A 20693-nucleotide genomic window follows, 5' to 3' on the forward strand; every position below is an offset into this window, starting at 1 on the left:
CCATACCTTTGAAAATCAAAAACCAGGACTAGATAAATTGTTGGGAGAAAAAGAAGTTTCTGTCCCAACACCTGAACAATTAAAAGAAAAAAAGGTATGGTGATATGTCTTTCATAATGACAAAAGGTAGGTAAATGACAGGTAGAGGCAAAAGATAAAGGTTTTTTAAAAAAAAGTGATTTTACAAAGGCACTACTTCTAACTTAAGGTCTATTTGGAGATTGTGGCATCAAGAAAAGGCTCAAATTGTCTGCGTTTAGAAGACAAGCAACAGTGAGAATATAGAAGCCTGCTTTGTGCTGAGTGCCAAGGCCTGTCGGCAAAGCTGCTGGGCCCCCATTGCTATATTCATATTTAGATTAGCCTTTCTACCATTATCCCAATTAGCTTGCCACAAAGAAGGCATAAACCTGAAATGAGTTAGACATTTGGTGTGTTAATATGGCTCATCTAATAATCAATAACTCATAAAATTAATTCTCCTTACTGCAATTAATCTAATGAAGGAAGTTTAAAAAAAAGTAGCTAATCTCCATCTTCTAGAGGGACTAATGCTTAAAAAAAATTAATTTTGAGCTCAATATCCCTATTTTCAGCTGTTTAATCAGTTTTCCTGAAAAATTTCAGGATGCTACCCTTAGAATATTCTAAAATTGCATGAAATGGATGTAGGATTCTAACCCTCCCTCCTGTGTGCAGGTTTTTATTAGCCTTGTAGTGAGGCATTCACATTATCATCAATATATTATTCTAGATTTTTTTTTTTTTATAGGTGCCTGCAATACTTCAAACAAATGTTATGCTGTTGGAAGTGTAGAAGGAATACCATTTTCAGTAAGTAACAATATTGTAATTACCTAAGGCTATCTATTAATGATTACTTCAGTAGTTTTACAATTATAGCTAATAAAATCAGTTTTCAGTTTCCAACCCCCTGCTTTCTATAATTTCAATATATTATAGGCAAGTTTGTGCTGTTTTCACTTTGCTTTATTTCTTAATTTAAAAAAAGGTAAAGTTTATACAACTAAAAGCTAGGAGTAAGGCTTGGAATAAATAAAAATTATTCTGAATAAATAATGGATGGAGCTATCTGCCATAGAGAATACCCATTTTACCCTCGACTAGATGAACTTGTAACATATGCTTTTTATGTAGTGGTGTCCCCTTTATACATACATACTTCTTGTCTTGCTCATGTACTTATAGGCTTTTGTTTTGTTGGGTCGTGTTTATGAAGGGTCTGGAGTTGAGCTCAATGAAGAAGGAGAGAGGAAAAAAAAGGAGAAAAGGTACAAAGGCAAGGAAACAGTGATACCACAAGTCAGTTCAATATAGAATCTGCTATTTGTACTTACAATAAATTTATTAATTGTCTATGTATCTACTAAAAGTTGATAGCATAAAAAAATCTGTACATTTTAGGAAAAAGTGAAAATTCCCCAAAAAAGGTGCTACCTTGATGGAAACCTTTTGTCTGCAAAAATACAAATAACATATTTTTTGTCAGGAAGGATTTTCATAGTTTTCCCATGAGCGATTTTATTCAATCAGTTGTTGTAGAAAATGATATGATAGGGCTCATCTGAATAGAAATCTCTTGCAAAACAACACCCTTGTAGGGTCGAAATGATATAAAGTAACCATTCTGAGATAAGCCAGTTTGTTTAGAATTATCAAAAAGCTATTTTTGTAACCTCCCAGTTTCAGAGAAAATACAGCTATGTAGATGTGCATCTGTTACAAAAAATAAGGTGATCAAAGATTGAATTTTGTTATGATGCTTTGAATTAAATTCATTCTGAAAAATTAAATTGTCAGTTCAAACGTGTTTGAAGGTAGTCAATAAACAAAACACTATTTAGTCCCCCCAGAATCTCCATGAGCTTCAACTTAGCAGCATTAACCATTCCTGAGAAATTAAAGGTACACCTTTTTGAGTTATTAAAAAAAAGAAAAGTTTTTTCAACTGGAAATAAGGAGTGGCATTAAAACTAAAAGAAAAAACAGAAACTATTCCTTATATGAGGAGAAGAGCCTCCTCCTCAATACAATTCTCTTCAAGGTAAATTTTCTAAGTACTTTTGGAAAAGTTCCTTATTCTAATTAAATGGTCCTTTTGTTTCAAGAGTTGTTCTTTAAGAACTGGGACAAAATGTATAACTTTAGTGGAAAGCACGGGTATTCAGGAGGAGGCAGCCCCATCACATACGGAATAATTTCTGTTCGTTTTAAATTTTAATGTTGCTCCTTACTTTAAGGTGAAAACTTGTTTTTTTTTTAAATTTAATTTTTAATTGTTTTTCAAGTAATGCTGGGAAACCCGCCTACTCCTCAATAGAAATCCCCCCCCCCCAAAAAAAAATCCTCCTTGAAAGTTCTCCCGCATAAGATGCTCTCCTCCCGGGGAAATTACTACTGGACAATTTCATCGTTGCTGTAAATTCCCCCCAGGAAAGTTTTTGCTCACAATTCCACCTAAAAAATTCTCCTTAGCATACTTTATTCTAAAAAAAACAAAAAACATTTGTCTTTTTATTTAATTTCTGATCGTTTTTCAGGTTATACCGGAAATCCCTCTTATGTGGAAAATTTTTTCTGGATCCCTCCCCTTCCAATGGAAGTTTCTCCTGCAGAAATTTTCCCCCATATTGCCCTTGCCCTAAAAACCCATATTGCAATTATCAAATGAATCCAAAATCAAGTAATCAGCATGAAAACATCAGGTAAATATTTTACCAATACAGTGTTGCCATTACAAAGGCACTTTAATATAGTGTCTAGGGCAGTGCTTTAGAAACATATGTATTGTCCTCCACTAGGAGAGCTGTCTAGGCTAATGGCTTGCAGAGTTAAGCTGATGAGATAAGCTCACCACAGTGCTACTCGTTTAGTAAATCTTACATTAGGGAATTCAAGTGAGTACCTAAAAGAGAGCTTTGTTCAGTGTAATGTCGCCTTGTGAAATGGCTTCTCTCCAAAGATTATTCTAAACAAAAGTTTCTCATTGTTGTTTTGAAAGAAGACAACATTCTTATTTTAAAAATAGATAATTACCAAACTGCTGCGTATTGTCAGATGACGACTCAAGGAAAGCTAACATGAATAAAAATGTTTTATTAATTTCCCAATATTTTGAGAATGCCAGTAAATTTTTGATTTCTTTTATAATTTTTGAAAGTAAAGATTATAATGTTCTTTTATTTTCAGGCGTATGGGTCTGGTTCAAATATAGTAATATTAGCTGTTAGTTTTGAGCGAGTACAGATCATTCCGGCATCAGATGATGCAGCTGTTGGATGTATTGATTGTTCTAATGACACTGGAATCATTGCTGCTGCATATGGAAGAAAAATTGTATATTTTGAGCCTTCGCCTTTACCTTTACAAAACACACCACATGTAAGACCTACTCGTTATTGGTATCTTCTTATATATTTGCAGCAGAGGTGTTTATGATTTAAAATTCAGATTTTGATCAGGGATGTTTTACTTAATCAAGATACGTGGTGGTGTTACGCACCTCGCTACATAGAAGATGTGGCGTTGGGGGAGTGGCAAGGGTGATAGATCAACCATAAGTAGAAAAAAAAAGTCACTTTCTCATTCTTATTATTATTTAGCATTCTTGCAAAATTTACTATTGGTATCACTATATGGCACTTGTAGAAATTTCGCCCTTTAATTGCATTGTTTCTTTTTGTACACATGCAATTAGAAAACAAGGAGAATTGCAGGCTAACAGATGTTATTTTAAGTTTCTGTTCCTCTTTTAATTGAATTCTTGTTTACCTACTTTTTCAATTCATCTTATTCCCTGTTCTAATTATTGTGTTATTTTTGCCTCTTTTTTCTTACCATGAAATATAAGCATTTGAATTTTTTGCTATAACCCTAGTAATCCATCCTCTTTAAAGCACAAATCTGTTTATGCAGTTTTCCCTTTGGATACTTGGGTATATATGAGTAAAGCTTGTACATTTAACTTGATCAGTTTTTAAGACCGCACTGTCTTTCCGTACTCTTGAAAAGGAATTCGAATGAAGAATGGAATTTTTTTTTCAAGTTTGACTGATTCATTGAATATTTTGTGAGTCACTGGATTTCTTTTCTTTTTTGATGCACTTAATCTGCGTGGATATGTTTTCTACAAAAATGATTGTATCCATTGTTTTAATTTGTTAATTTGCTCAGTCCTACCGCTTCATAATGCATCATCTGCAAAATAGTGCTTTTGCAATAAAAAACTTTCGAGGTTTTAAAGTTTTTTCCTGCTTCAATATTTGTTTGATCCTTTTGCGCAAAAAAAACAAAACAATTTACTCTAGGGATTCTGAATGAAATGGTGAACACAACTAAAATGATTCTTCCTGTTGGATTTTTCTTAGTTTTTAGAGGGACAATAGACTAGAGGAAAAATTACTTGTTTATTAAGTTAAATAAAAAATGGAACATCCAATTGCTTCCCATATTTCTCCCATCAATTTAGAGAGATTACTAACCATAAATAGAATTTTTAACAATAAGCCATAAAAAACAATGCAGGAAATGCATTGTGAATTGCGAGGTTCAGCAATATAGAAATTAGAATGAACTCTCTCTTTAGTAACTACTAAATTACAAAAACTAAATACACACAACCGCCCGGGGGAAGGCTCAAACAGCCTGATGTTGGACGGCTGCAATCCTCTGATTCTCAACCTAATTTAATAATAATAATAAAAAAAAAAAAAAATAAAGGACAAAAACACTCAATCAAATAACCCCTTAACACCAGAATATATATATAAATAAAGGCTAACAATAATAATAAAAAAAAAGAATTATCTCCCCACTCCCAATAAATGTTTTTTTAATTTTACTTTAAACGACCCAATATGTTCCGCCTCCCTAATGCCAGCTGGGATATCATTCCAAATGGCCGGAGCTAAATACCTAATTCCGAAAGCTGCACGTGTGGTGTCTCGGTACTCAACAATCAAATTATCTGCCTCTCTAGTCTCATACCCATGGAGCGAACGATTTACTCGAAAGAAACTGGTAAAAACTGGGGGACATACATCATTGCAATATCGATAAGCAAAAACAGCAGCTTGATAGTCTCGAATCTGACCAATGTTAAGCGCTCGTAATTTCTTAAAACATGACGCGGTATCATTCACATTTTCTACATAATTACCAAGAAGACGTGCTGTTTTATTTTGTAGGATCTGCACTCTTTTAAAATTTACATAGAAATTACTAGACCAAAGGACACATCCATAAGAAATATAAGGTGCAACAATGGTGTGACATAATAATAAAAGAACTGATAATGGTAAAACATGCTTTAATCGACGCAAAATTCCCAAATCTCTAGCAACTTTAGCTGCAACAAGATCACTATCGTTCTTCCAAGATAGATTACAATCAAGCTGGAATCCAAATAACGCACTTCATGCACCTGTGACAAAGGCCTACCGTTAAAAAACATATTTTTATCAACACATGGAGGCTTACCAACTCTCCTATAAATCATAAAATTAGTTTTATTAACGTTCACTGACAAAAGGCTCAAACTTGTAAATACAAAGAATGCCTTTAATACCCTATTTACTTTCAACAACAAATCATCGACGGATTGACTAGACACAGTTAAAGCTGTATCATCCGCAAAAGTCGTAATACAAAACTCAGGTAAGTAGAAACGCATTGAATCAACATACACAAGGTACAGAAATGGTCCCAAAACAGACCCCTGAGAAACACACCACACCTCAAGTCACTTGAAAAGGAGAAGAAAACACATCATTTAAAACAACTTGAATAGATCTACCACTTAAAAAACTATTAAACCACTTTAAATAGTTACCACGAACTCCAAGGGATTGTAGACGTTTGAGTTGTATATTAAAATCCACTATATCGAATGCTTTTCTAAAATCGATAAAAACAGTCAAAGGGATTTCACCACGTTCAAAGCATTTATTTACAATATCACAAAGGGAATGCACGGCGTCCGACGTCGAGTGACCTTTCCTAAAGCCAAACTGGTTTTCACTTAACATCCCCGTTTTCATAAGGTGATCATAAAGCCTTTTATGCACAATTTTTTCAAATATTTTCGAAAACAAGGATAGGATTGACATGGGTCTATAATTTTCAATTTCTAGCTTAGGGCCACCTGTGAAGGGGGGTTACTTTTGCCCTTTTAAGCGCATCAGGGAATATACCGGTTCGGAGGGAAAAATTGATTATATGGACTAGGCATGGCATAGAATAACACATCACTGACTTAAAAGTTTTCGGATTAATGCCATCTATCCCTACTGAATTTGATTTGATTGTTTTCACAACCTTCAGAATTTCATCTCCAGTACAAGGCTGAAATTCAATTTCATTTCCGGTTCCTCTATCATCCACTAATTCATCTTTCATTAAATCATTATTTAAGTTCACCAACCCTTGCGCCTGTACATTTTGCCCAACACTTGAAAAAAACTCAGCAAATTTAGTCGTGATACTTATTTCATCATCAACAAGTTCACCTTGAATTAGTAGCAAATTAGGAGGAGCTTCATTCTTTTTTCCCAATTAATAACTTTCCAAATTCTTTGGTGGATTTCACCAATCACTTGGTGGTTTGTACACAACACTAATCAAAAATTTACTACTTCCCATATCTAATTCCAGACTAAAACTTTCGAATTTGCCCTCTATCCAAACATCAATATCATTTCTTTCATGGTATGTCAACGACTTAGAAATCAAACACGCAATTCCCCCTCTATAAAGTGACGTCCGGTTTTTAATCTCCAAATTATAATTTGGAAAAGAATACAATGAGAAAGTGTTCCTGACTCAAAAAACTTTCACGTATACCAATAAAACTAACTTTACCTTGAGAATCAGAGAGAAATTGCAACACATTATTATAACACGTGGTTAGGTGGCAATTCCAGGTACATAAACTCAGTAAATCGGCTTCTGCGGGGTTTAACTGCGAACATTGAACATAAGCACTGTTTCTCAACTGTTTAAATTTAACTTGGTTCATACAAAGCTCAATATCATTTGCTATTTGTGCCGACAAAACCTGTTCAAGGAGAAAAGGTCGGCTCATTAAATCATCCAGTATAGACGCAGCGAGAGTAAATGAAATCTCGTACCAAAACAAAAATCTCTAAATGAAAAAACAAAACAAAAAAAAAGCAAGAAAGAAAAAATACACATAAAAGCAGAAAAAAAGAAAAGAAGAAAATACAAGCAAAAGCCTTAAAACAAAATAAACAAGTGTAAAAAACACTAATCATAACATATGAGACTAAATACAGGCGGTAATAGAACGGAGTTTCATGACTGTTGACCCTGCACTAGGCTTTGCCAAAATCTGGCCCTGATCCGACCAAACATTTCTCTGACCATACTTGTCTTTCGCTGTGTTCAAAATGTCCCGGCGAAAGTCCGATACAAAAACACCAGTTGAAGCAAGTTCAGCTTTTGCTTTAAACACTCTACGGGCTACATCTTTGCAAGAAAACTTAACGACGATCGGAGCAACTCTAATAGAACTTTCTTCATGCTGTGTAGTTAGATTATTCAATCGGAGACGGTATACATTAATCAAATCAGAAGATGAGAGGTCTGTCACAGACATTTTGCTATTTATAATTTGAAATATTGTAGTGCGAGTGTCTACGCCAGGTAACTCCTTTACCCCATGAAATATAAGACTACCAAGCAAGGACGCTTGATCATAATCATCAAGCTTTTTTTCAATTCTACTAATCCTCTCCTCCATATTTTCAATTTGAGTTCTCAGACTACTTAGAGCCTGCTCAATTTGAGCAAACTTCGGATTAAACTCGAGGGTGACTGAATCATAAACCTGGCTGACTATCAGTTCAGTAGTCTCTTTCAGTGACCTTGGGTCATTGAACTTTTCAGTCACTTTCTTTGTAATATTTTCCAGCAGATCACTATTTGTCTTCACCAGCTGGGCTTCAGTTGCAACTAATTTGCTGTAAATTGGGGCGATACTTGAAGAAACTGAGTTAGACCCTAATTTATCACTTGCTTTCAGGGCTAAAAAAGTCTTAGAAAGAGTTTCATAAATCTCAGGGGTATTATCAAGTTCAAAAATTGCTTTTTTTACGGCAGGCTTGGATGAATATATCGTTTTGGGGTTGTATTCTTGAAGATTCGCATCTATTAACCTAAATTTGTCGTGACTACTGTAACAAAAGCCCAGATAAGTGGGCTTTCCGTGCGAATCCATTCCTATTTGCATAATTCTCACAGGCCATAGGGGGTAGCTCTTGAATTTAGCTAGGGCAACATCAAACTGCTTGAAACGCTGCATCATTAACAGTATCTTATTTTTAGAAGTCAATAAACAGAGCAAAAAGACTTATCTTAAAGTGAGGGCCGAGCCTCCCTATTGCATCCAAGTGGATTCCAACCCCACCTGTGTAAAGTCGGCCTAAAAGACTTTCCTGCGTATCACTGAGCAGTGCACTTTTCAAAGAGGGTCTACAATTTGCAAATTCCACAAATAAATAATCCTCCAAAAATATTACTTCCAATTTGCAAAACTTATTTCAGTAATTGCAAGTTACTTCGTAACAGTACATTTAATTCAAGGCTGCAGCTAGCTCAGATCATGAACAGTGTAAAAAGATAATCCGATTAGTTTATATGTTGTATCATTGAAAACTAGTTCAGTACTAGTTTTCTAGTACTGGAAAACTAGTAGTTGTGTCTACACCAATCTGAAACCCCTCCCCCAAGAGAATTTTGACTGTTCAGGATTGTCTGTACATTGAAATTTTAGTATAAAGCACCCTTTTTTGAAGTATGGGATTTACATCTGGAAAATATCCTTTACATCTGTGAAATATAAACTACATCTGGAAAATATCCTTTTCATCCGGAAAATATCCTTTAAATCTGGAATATATCCTTTATATCTGGTAAATTTCCTTTATGTGTGGTAATTTACACCCGGAAAATATCTTTTATATCTGGAAAACACCCTTTACATCTGGAAAGTATCCTTTATATCTGGAAAACATCATTTACATCTGGAAAATATCTTTTACATCTGGAAATTTACATATGGAAACTTCTTTTATATCTTTAAAATATCCTTTAAATATGGAAAATATCCTTTACAACTGGAAAATATTCTGGAAAAATTTTCAAATTACTATTAATTTAAGTGAGAGCCTTCCTTAGTCTTTTTTTTTTGTTTAAACTCCTATTGACTGTCACCTGCCGCATCACCTTGTAACGTCAAACTTTTTATGCATGCAATTTATCTTTTCTGTGCAATGTATTTTATTTTTTACCTTTGTGCTATCATTGGGGCTTTTCAAAGTTTATTATTATTTTCTTTTTTTTTACATAAATCATTTTTATTCCAGAAATTAGACTACTGGTGGGTTGAGAAATTTATATTTGGTGTTGATTTTCCTGTTCATTCTCTTGAATTTAATCGGGATGGAACACGGCTTCTGATAGGCGGTGAACAGATTCAGTTATGGAAGGGCAACTTATCATATCGGGATTCGTCCTTGGGTGAAAGTAGGAACAAATCAAAGAAAGTATCGTTTGATGTCGGAGATGAAAGTGAGGGATCTGACGACTCAGGTAACTATGTCATCTAGATATTTTAGGTCTTTTGCAAAAACGCAGAAAATATCTCATAAAATATCTAAATTTTCTTGGAAACGGAGGGGGGGAGTCCTCGTTTAAAATATCCTGGTGCATATCCTCTCCCTGTATGCAGGTTCAAAAACCTGATTCAACAAAAATTTCCCTGATTTGTGTTCTATGAAGTCTATTCTGTTCTGGACAAGCACATTCATTGGAATCTATTTTGGGGGCTGGGGAGGGGGATTACCTCACAAAAAAGTAGAGCACATAGGAATATATGTCAAGCTATTGGAAAATATTCAAATGTTAGGGAGCATAAAGGGAGTGGACCGGAATTTCCCCTGGGTACGCTCCTGATTCTTAAAGACGACACAATCCTTTTTTATTTTGGGGAAGGGACCAAAGAAAATGATTAAGAGTTTGAAAACTGTGATTGTCAAACGTATTTTCAACTTGTTAGATTTTGTTTTATTTTTAGTAGCCTATTGCCTTCAGGTATGGCATTTTTTTTTACTTTTGTACCCTAATAACTGTCGGTCATTTGGATAAGCTGCTATACTGTGAAACCAGCTGCATGTAGTCAGAGTCCCTCCATGTGATTTCTTAATTGTATTGCTAATCTTTTTTACGCCATCCCTCTGAATGCGCAAAAGAATGTAGTCATTTCCACGATCAATGCGTCATGAAGCTAGTATAGGTTGAGCTACAATAACATAGTGCCTGAAAAATAGAAAAGAAATGAAAGAAAGAAAATGACGTTTAGTTTTGCTAACAGTGAAAGAAAACTACTCAGGCAGATATATTTTGTCATGAGGTGTGATTTCTACTTTTGCGTTTAAAAATGAAGTTTTAAAGAAATCATAAAATTAAGTTAGCTTCAATTAGTATAAATCACGTTAATCCTTATTTGAGGCTTCACAAGGGAGATGATTAATTTTAGAAAAACAGCAAGCACACCTATGAAGTTTTAGTTAAGCTTTCTTTGTTTTAAACTCCAACTACATGTCGGAAGACGACATTTACTGCTTATAATTTCACCCTGTTTACAGACCCAAAATACCTTCAGTAAAACTCTAAGCATCAGAAAATATATTGTCTTTTGTCCCCCCCCCTCATTTTTTTTAGTACACAACATTTTAATAAGCACTTTGGTGAAGTAATTTGTCTTTAGAAATTCTTTAGCGGCATTTAATTCTCCTTTTTTAGTGCTGAGTCTGATAGTGTTTAAATATAAAGAAATGTATTTTATACAGAAATTAATTGATAGGTAATAATAATGAAGGCACCGAAATACTTCCAAGGTGGGTGTGTGCATGGAGGTCACCCGTGTTTGACGAGACTGTGTCTCATCTGGCTTTTTCTGCTGATGGCTCTTACTTTGCAAGCTGTGAAAGTGATGATCATCTAGTCCGAGTTTGGTTTGAGGATATTTGCTGTGAGTATATTATTATCGTATTATTTACTTTTATTTTTGGGTTCACAAAGCTGCGGAAAATTCTCAAATTAGTGCTCGTAGTGAACGATACATATTCTTTTCGAAAATATATGAAAGTTATTAAATTTTGGGACACTGTGATCCCTGAGAATAATTTTAATAAGAATAATACCTTACTTGTGTAGTAAATTTGTAGATTTTAATTGATTTTAAGGGAGGTTTAGACCCCCCCCCCCAGGGGATTGACGTTATTAATATCTGCTGCTGTATCCCAGTGATTAAGTTAACATATTTCTGTAACTTTGATTTCCTAAATAGTCGTTTTCAGAGGTTTTGGTTACTTTTCTTTCTGGTTTGAACAATTTTTTAGGTGACGTTTAATATACGAAGTCCATAAAAATTTGAGAGTGGCATCTTATTGAATGTTGAAAATGACGAGTACTGACTAATTATGAAAATAACACTACTAATTATGAATATAACGCAAATTACGAACAGAACAAATAGAAACAATATTGTGAGTAGTGTGTAAAACCAAGAAGACTAGGAGGAGAAGATATGTCATTCTATGAAACCAAGTCTCGCGTAAAATATGACGTAAGCTATAAATCGTTTGAGTTAATTTAACTTTGGTGGTCACCTTCCCGTATATTTAACCAGCAATTCATATTCTAAAGTGCGTGAATTATGATGACTCCCTTGAAGGCCAAGTCCAGGGGAGGAGAGGGGGCTACCAGGTTCGAACAACCAACCCCAAAATTTGTGGCCAACTCGTAAAAAAAGTAAAAAAAATTCACAGAAACACATTTTTATGTGTTTTGTATCCCCTCTCTCCCCCTGAACAAAATCCTATATACGCCCTTGGCTCCTATGCCTTTATTTTCTTCGAAAATATTTAAAGAGAAAAAAACGACTGAGTTAAAGACGTTGAAGATGGGCTTGAGTAAGGGCATGTAAATTGAAGTGGTTCGTTGCAGTATACGAATGTAAAGGGGGAATATTTCAGAATGTGTGAATTCGAAGGCGGACGGGGGCTGAAATTCTAGAAGTGGCTGAACCTTATAAGAAATTTAATTTTCAGGCCTCATTTTTTCAGATTTTCTAAGGTGTGTTCAAACAAATATTGCAGAATAGATATCATCTCAAAAAAGGATATGCTGTTTCAGTAGTCATTATTTTGTTGCTAAAATGTCAAAGTGTTTCGATAATTTTTAGTAAAACGGATTTTGACCAGAGCAAAACAAACAGAAATGGTGTGGTTAAAACACGAAAATGGTATGAATATAGAAGAAAAAATGTACGATTACCAGCTTTGTATAAGCACTTAATAGCTGCGAATAGAAAATAACTAAATGACGTTATTTTCTTATTGATTTAAAGACCAGGCCAGAAGACTAAACAATCCAGTGTTTGGCTATTGAAGAAGTGTTTTAACTATTTTTTTTGCACGTGTGTTAAAGAAAATTTTGGTGAAGAATATTATTTAAGCTAAAATTACTAGTTAAGCACATAAGAATTTGAAGTTATGCCTTTATAGATTTACTAAAGTAAGCATATAAAGAGAAACAAACTGACTAATCTAAGTTTGGAATTTAGGAGGAGATCAATAAGGAAAAGGAAAGTGAAAATAAAGCTTCGTTGTTCCTAACTGCTATTTCTTTTTCACTGCTTGTTTGTGTTTTTTTTTCTAGTAAACTTTGTGGTTGAAGAAGGGGATCATACAGCCAAGGCTCATTCGCAAAAATGTAGTCTTTCATTTAGTTACATTCTTCTTGGTCATCCAGCACCAGTTACTAGTCTATCTTGGAGAGCTACTTCAAAATATATGCCTAAGTAAGTACATATGAACCATATGCACTAGATTATCCAGAGCCATTTTTGAACCTTGATAATCTTTTTTGTTCACTTTGAAGAATCCATTTTATGGTGCTACAAATTTTTTTTTAGAAAAAGTAATTTCCGGCTCGTTCTATAGAAGTCTTATTAGATATAAACATTCTTTCCATTTCCATCTTATATTTACTTTTTAAATAATTCCATCATATTATCCTGGCTCTTGAAGGCGCCATTGTTTTATTACAAATTTGAATTCTCGGGAAGTTCTATTACCTGAAATAAAAGAAGCCAAATGCTTTCAGTTACTCTGTACACTTTTTAACTAACTCAAGTGGTCTCAATACTTCGCTGAAGAAGGACATTTTGCACAGTGCGTATATATACTACTGTTACTACCAACAAGTTGCTGCAGCACCAAGCTTTTTGAGGCCAACACAGCTGCGCATGCTCCTCCTCCATCCTTATACCAAAAACAAAAAGAACAATTGGCAGACAGTGTCTTTTTGCAAGACAGTGGGAAACTAATTAGAATGAATATTTCGGCCCTATGTCCAAGGGCCGTCCTCAGCAAAACATAAATATATAAGAAGAAAAACTTACAACAAGATACAACAAATATAACAAAAATGAAAACAAAATTTAAAACAGTCCCAGCGTCCTTATTTTAGCGAATTTCAACCAGGACTGATAAATAAATTGTGATGAAACGAGGCAATTCATTAAAATGAAATAGAATGATTAAAAGCACGTTTTTAGTGCTAATTGTGGTATTTTGGCTGCTGATTTCATAGGTCTTTGTGGCAGGTTCTGTGTTAATATCTATTGTTTTTTATGATACTTTGTAAGATCGCTTTTTATTAAATTTCTGTATAGAGTATTTAGTGAATATTCTCCCAAGTCCCTATTTAAGGAAATGTTATTATTAATCTTAATTCTGATTTCAATTGCTTCTCGAACTACTTACTTTATGCTTAGGTCATTGCTAATAAGGACGGATTCTTCAAAAAGTGTCGTGTGGCTAGGACATTGCTGCTTAAAACAGAATCAAAAGAAACAGAACCAATGTTAGAATTTAGAGCTTTGGTGATATCGTCTTTATGCTGTTGTAGGCGTTTCTCAAAATTCTGGTGACACAATCACATGGTATCTGAGACTCCTCTTTGGCGAGTAACTGGAGTTTTACCTTTACCAGAATTTAGGAGATTTATGATTTTCAAATTATTGGTAAATACAACAGACAGATTATTTTGTGTGCATACTTTTTTTAAGATTCGTAGTGATTTTTGGGATATATGGTAGGTAAATTATGTTTGAGGGCATATCGGGATTCTCACATGGTAAATTACCTTTGATTTTACGGGAGTGTCTTCAGTCTAGATTAATTGTATTATTAATAAGTAAAAGAGGATACCCATTTCCAAAATGTATGTCCCTGATAAAGCCTAGTTCTGCTGCGATGTAGAAATCAGAACAAATGTTTAGGGCACGATCGACGAGAGAGATTACGACAGGTCTTTTGACTTGTGGGGGGTGGTTTAATTTAAAATGTATCTATTGTTTTGTGTTGGTTTTCTGTAAATAGTAAAATCGAGTTTATCTAAGCTACGAATAATTAGCACATCTAGGAATGAGATTTTATTTGGAATTTCAATTTCTGAGGTAAACTGTAAATTCCTACCACATGTATTGAGGTTATCTAAAAAAAACCGAAGTTCATTTTCCCTATAATTCCAAGTGAAATTACGTCATCCATGTATCATCCCCAAAAGATATGTTTCAAGAAATACGAATTTAACGCCCAATTTTCAGTATGGTCTACTTACATATTTGCCAGTAACCCGAAGAATGGTGCACCCATGGGTAAGCCATTGATTTGCTGATAAAAAGAATTACGGAGTTCGAAATACATTGAATACTTGTTACAAAGTTTAACCAAGGTCATTAAGACGTCGTAATCTAATCCTGCTGCTGAAACTTCTATTAAGTGATAATTTTCATTTTATTTTCTAATGATTGTTCAGATACTGCTACATCAATATTTGTATACATAGAAACAATGTCAAAACTACTTGTAATTGTATTTTCTGAGATATTTACGTTTTTGAGTTTTTATGGCACTTGGTATTAACCAAGTGACATATAGCGATCGCAAATTCTGTCGGTCTGTCTGTCCCGGTTCTGTCCTGGAAGTACCTACTTTAGGCACTTCCAGGTAAGCTAGGACGATGAAATTTGGCAATCTTTTCCCGATTTGACCATCTGGGGGGGAGGGTGGAGGATTAATTCGAAAAAAATAGAAAAAATGAAGTATTTTTAACTTACGAACGGGTGATGGGATCTTAAAGAAATTTGATATTTGGAAGGATATTTTGTCTCAGAGCTCTTATTTTAAATCCCAACCAGATCCGGTGACATTGGGGGGAGTTGAGTGGGGGACCTAAAATTTTGGAAAACGCTTAGAGTGGAGGGATCGGGATGAAACTTGGTAGGAAAAATAAGTAGAAGTCCTAGATACGTGATTGATGGAACGTTTCTGCTATATTTGGGGGAGTTGGGGAGAGGAGGGTTAATTCCGAAAAATAAAAATAAATTAGGTATTTTTAACTTACGAAGGAGTGATCAGATCTTAATGAAATTTGAAGTTTGGAAGGATATCGTGTCTCAGAGCTCTTATTTTAATTCCCGACTGGATCCGGTGACACTGGGGGGAATTGAGAGGGGAAACCTAACATCTTGGAAAACGCTTAGAGTGGAGGGATCGGAATGAAACTTGGTGGGAAAAATAAGCACAAGTCCTAGATACGTGATTTACATAACTGGAATGGATCTGCTCTCTTTGGGGGAGTTGGGGGGAGGGTTAGTTCTGAAAAATTAGAAAAAATGAGGTATTTTTAGCTTACGAAGGAGTGATCGGATCTTAATGAAATTTGATGTTTGGAAGGATATCGTGTCTCAGAGCTCTTATTTTAATTCCCGACCGGATCCGTTGACATTGTGCGGAGTTGGTTGGGGGGGGACTTAAAATCTTGGAAAACGCTTAGAGTGGAGTGATCAGGATGAAACTTGGTGGTAAAAATAATCACAAGTTCTAGATACGTAATTGACATAACCGGAACGGATTTGCTCTCTTCGGGGGAGTTGGGGGGAGGAGGGTTTATTCTGAAAAATTAAAAAAATGAGATATTTTTAACTTACGAAGGAGTGATCGGATCTTAATGAAATTTGATGTTTGGAAGGATATCGTGTCTTGAAGCTCTTGTTTTAAATCCCGACCGGATCTGGTAACATTGGGGGGGGGACCTAAAATCTTGGAAAACGCTTAGATTGGAGGGATCGGAATGAAACTTCATGGGAAAAATAATTATAAGTCCTAGATACCTGATTGATATAACCGAAATGGATCCGCTCTCTGGGGGAGTTGGGGGGGGGGGGGGTAATTCTGAAAATTAGAAAAATGAGGTATTTTTAACTTACGAAGGAGTGATCGGATCTTAATGAAATTTGATGTTTGGAAGGATATCATGTCTCAGAGCTCTTATTTTAAATCCCGACCGGATCCAGTGAAGAGGAAGTTGGGGGGGAGCCTAAAATCTTGGAAAACGCTTGGAGTGGAGGTATTGGGATGAAACTTAGTAGGAAAAGTAAGCACAAGTCTCAGATACGGGACTGACATAACCGGAACGGATCTTTTCTTTTTGGGGGAATTGACGGGAGGGTTAATTCCAAAAAAATAGAAAAAATGAGGTATTTTTACTTACGAAAGAGTTATCGTATCTTAATGAAATTTTATATTTAGAAGGACCTCGAAACTCAGATCTCTTATCTTAAATCCCGACCGGATCCAGTGTCATTAAGGGGGGTTACCGGAAATCTTGGAAAACGCTTAAAGCGGAGAGATCAGGATGAAATTTGGTGGAAAGAATAAGCATAAGTCCAAGATAGGTGACTGACTTAACCGGACTGATCCGCTCTCTTTGGTGGAGCTGGGGGGGGGGAAGTAATTCGGAAAAATTAGAAAAAATGAGGTATTTGTAACCTACGAATGGGTGATCAGATCTTAATGAAATTTGATATCTCGAAGGATCTTGTGCTTTAGAACTCTCATTTTAAATCCTGATCAGATCCGGTGACATTGATGGGAGTTGGAGGGCGAAACAGGAATTCTTGAAAAACGGTTAAATCGAGGTATCTTACGAATGGGTGATCGGATCTTAATGAATTTTGATGTTTAGAAGGACCTCGTGACTCAGAGCTCTTATTTTAAATCCCGACCGGCATTAAGCCTCTGATTTTTCTTTTAAAGCAATCTATTAATTCTTAGAATTTTGCTAGAGCTCATACCATAAAGTTCTTGGCTCTTGGCTCTTCCGACCTCGTCATAAGTGCCATATGAGCTCTTAGCTCTTGTTCAACTAAGTCTACCGAATTATATATGTAAGATTTTTGAGAGTAGAGCAAAGGTTTGAAGGCTGTACATAACCATTTTCCAATGTTGGAGGCGGAGGCTTTCTTACAAGCTACTCTGGGCCTTAAAGGAATGGCTTGTTTATGTAATTTTGGTACACCATAAAATTTTGGACAAAAGCTGCCCCGGGGAAAAAATTTATTATACAATTGTGGAGTAATCTTACCATTTTGTTTTAGATCCTTTAATTCAGTTATAATTTTGTTAGTAAACTGATCAGTGTTTCCGTGGGTTATAGTTGTATATGTAGTTCTTTCATTTAGATGTGCATAAATTTTTGTGTCATAATCTGTCGTATCCGTATATATATATATATAAGTCTATAGACTTCGTTTGATAAAACATATATAGAAATATTAAAATTTATTAATTTTTTTCTATAAGAAGTATGAAGGAGGCCCTAGACGGTCAATCATTTTGATCAAAAGCTTCCGTCAGTCGATTGACTCAAGCAAGATTGACCGTCTAGGAACCTGTTTGACGCCTGAGTCAAGCGTTGACAGTGGTTGATAGAAAGTTTGAATGACTCAATCATTTTGATCAAAAGCTTCCGTCAGTCGATTGACTCAAGCAAGATTGACCGTCTAGGAACCTGTTTGACGCCTGAGTCAAGCGTTGACAGTGGTTGATAGAAAGTTTGAATGACTCAATCATTTTGATCAAAAGCTTCCGTCAGTCGATTGACTCAAGCAAGATTGACCGTCTAGGAACCTGTTTGACGCCTGAGTCAAGCGTTGACAGTGGTTGATAGAAAGTTTGAATGACTCAATCATTTTGATCAAAAGCTTCCGTCAGTCGATTGACTCAAGCAAGATTGACCGTCTAGGAACCTGTTTGACGCCTGAGTCAAGCGTTGACAGTGGTTGATAGAAAGTTTGAATGACTCAATCATTTTGATCAAAAGCCTTGTGTTGCAGTAGCTTTGGTCGAGATTGAAGGGTTGATTAAAGCGTCGATTAAAGGTTGATTGAAGCACACTTCAATGGATTGACGGAAACCTTTGATCAAAATGATTGACCGTCTAGTGCCTCCCTAAGGATGATCCAAATTGTTATATATCACCACTTGTATCCGCTTATTTGAGTAGATATCCATTTATTGTATAGTAAAGCTTTCCAAAATTATTTACCCTCATTGTAAGTTTTCCGGCGAATTTAGAAGAATTCTTAGATTAGTCTTGATATTTATTGGCATTATAAATACCAAACTTTATATCACTAGATAGCGTAGGAGATTTTCTCTTGGAGGAAAATTGCTTTAGTTTTGAGTCTTATTATTTGAATTTCAAGAAAGAGAGGAAGAAAGAGGGTGGTGATCGTAACAAAGAAAATATAATACCAACCATTTTTTTTAAGCCGAGTAGCGTGATTCGGATTCTGGGGGGGGGGAGGTAGATAATTTCTGACAAAGAAGTATTTGGTAGCTTTCCGCTTTTAGAGAAAGCAGGAATAAAAAGAAATTGGGAAAGTATTTTTAGAAGGTGATAATAGCTATCCTATTACTCCATAACCCTACGATAATTTCGTTGGAAACATATTAGTCTCTTATTGCGACTCAAACTAGCCTTTTAATCATACCTGCTCATAGGTAGGAATGGGACAATTCCCTTCCCGATATTGGCTGGATGGCTTCTCTCTGAAGGAATTTAGCAATTTCGCCCCAAAATGCACCTATTCGTGTTTGACCTCCCCTCCTCCTCCTCCAGAAAAGGATCATACGTATGTACACCTATGCTCGTAGCTATACTTACTTTCGAACACAACTTTATATTAACATATTAAGGAGTTTTTTCTAGTATTTCCTCCATCCAACCTGTTTCCTTCCTTGTCCACAACAACTTTTTTTTTGTGAGTGGACTGGAGGCTTTTTTGTCGATCCACACTTGAATAGCTCTGTATTCCGAGTCCCCAACCATTCCTCTGTCCTTAATATCTATTCTCAGCCCTTGTTTAATGTATCTTTATTATTATAAATAACCGGTACCGTACTATATTTTATATTGATTTATATTTAACTTACTCTTTTTTATGTATTCATCTTTAGCTTAAGTCGTGGTTTTGTACTCAATATTAGAGGTATTGTCTTGGAAATCTGACGATGAAAAAGAAAGAAGAAGAAGAAACATATTTATAAATTTATTATAATATATAATTAATTTATTATATGAATAACTTATGAAATAATTAATAACGAATAAATAATGCATTTATTCATCAATTAATAACTCACAAGAACTTTATTTAGAGTATTAGGAGTAACATTGGAGCCAAAAATAATAAAGATGAAACATCTTTATTATTATAAATACCCGGTACTATATTTAAATTGATTTTTATTTAACTTACTCTTTTTTATGTATTCATCTTTAGCTTAAGTCGTGGTTTTGTACTCAATATTAGAGGTATTGTCTTGGAAATCTGACGATGAAAAAGAAAGAAGAAAAATAAACATATTTATAAATTTATTATGATATATAATTTACTTATTATAGGAATAATTTATGAAATAATTTATAATGAATGAATAATGCATTTATTCATCAATTAATAACTCACAAGAACTTTACTTAGAGTATTAGGAGTAACATTGGAGCCAAAGATGATGCAGGACAAACAGTATTTGTAATGGTCTTTTGTCCCAAAACTTTATATTGATCCACTCGTAAGTTTATCTTCCAAAGAATTCGTTGCCTCAATTATATTTATTATCTTCTTTTTATAGGGGCTTTATCGGCAATATTTTGGTTACTTCTTGCAAGGATAATGTGTGTCGTATATGGTCTGAAACATTGTTGCCAAATGATGGGATTTCTTCGACATCTACGTTTGCCGGACCATGTGACTCGCATTTGAAATCGAAAAGTCAGCGGCAGAAACAAAAACTTGTGGAGAGACTAAAACATCTAAGGTTTTATATTAGGAATTAGTTTTTTATAGGCAATCTCAACAATGTTTGGGGGGCTCAGTATTAAATTCAACCGAGTCCAATTTTTTTTTCAAATAATATTACAGTTATGCTCGAGCCATATTATAGTCACGTAGTTGTGGATAAAATCAAAATTAGGGTCGACTATAGTGCCAATAATTTCTCCCAAGCGAGATTTGTTGAGCTGAGCGACGTTCACCTTTCAACCGTCTTCTTTATGATTAACCAATCAGAGTGAAGATTCAAAATATATATGTTTTTAAATTAGAAAAAAGGGAGTTCGGGGCAGCAGTTTTCTTACCTGCCTGCTGATTATGGCAAAAGATACAAATACTTATTAGTAGTAAGCTATGCATGGAAAGAAGTTTTTATACTTTTTAAAACAATTTATTGACA

The 20693-nt window shown here is 34.8% G+C and overlaps 2 protein-coding genes across 2 annotated transcripts in view; both read left to right on the plus strand.

Moving 5' to 3' along the window:
* Window positions 1-20693, plus strand: part of LOC136031074 (uncharacterized) — a 217251-nt gene that overhangs the window by 113817 nt on the left and 82741 nt on the right. The gene's annotated exons all lie outside the window — the stretch shown is intronic.
* Window positions 1-20693, plus strand: part of LOC136031532 (dmX-like protein 1) — a 158981-nt gene that overhangs the window by 81119 nt on the left and 57169 nt on the right. The window contains 6 exon segments of the mRNA XM_065711202.1: window positions 773-834; window positions 3211-3402; window positions 9405-9630; window positions 10904-11071; window positions 12763-12904; window positions 20094-20279. Coding sequence (XP_065567274.1) covers window positions 773-834; window positions 3211-3402; window positions 9405-9630; window positions 10904-11071; window positions 12763-12904; window positions 20094-20279 — 976 coding nt within the window.

This window comes from Artemia franciscana, chromosome 9 (assembly GCF_032884065.1).
Source record: "Artemia franciscana chromosome 9, ASM3288406v1, whole genome shotgun sequence".
NCBI classification, from domain to species: Eukaryota; Metazoa; Arthropoda; class Branchiopoda; order Anostraca; family Artemiidae; genus Artemia; species Artemia franciscana.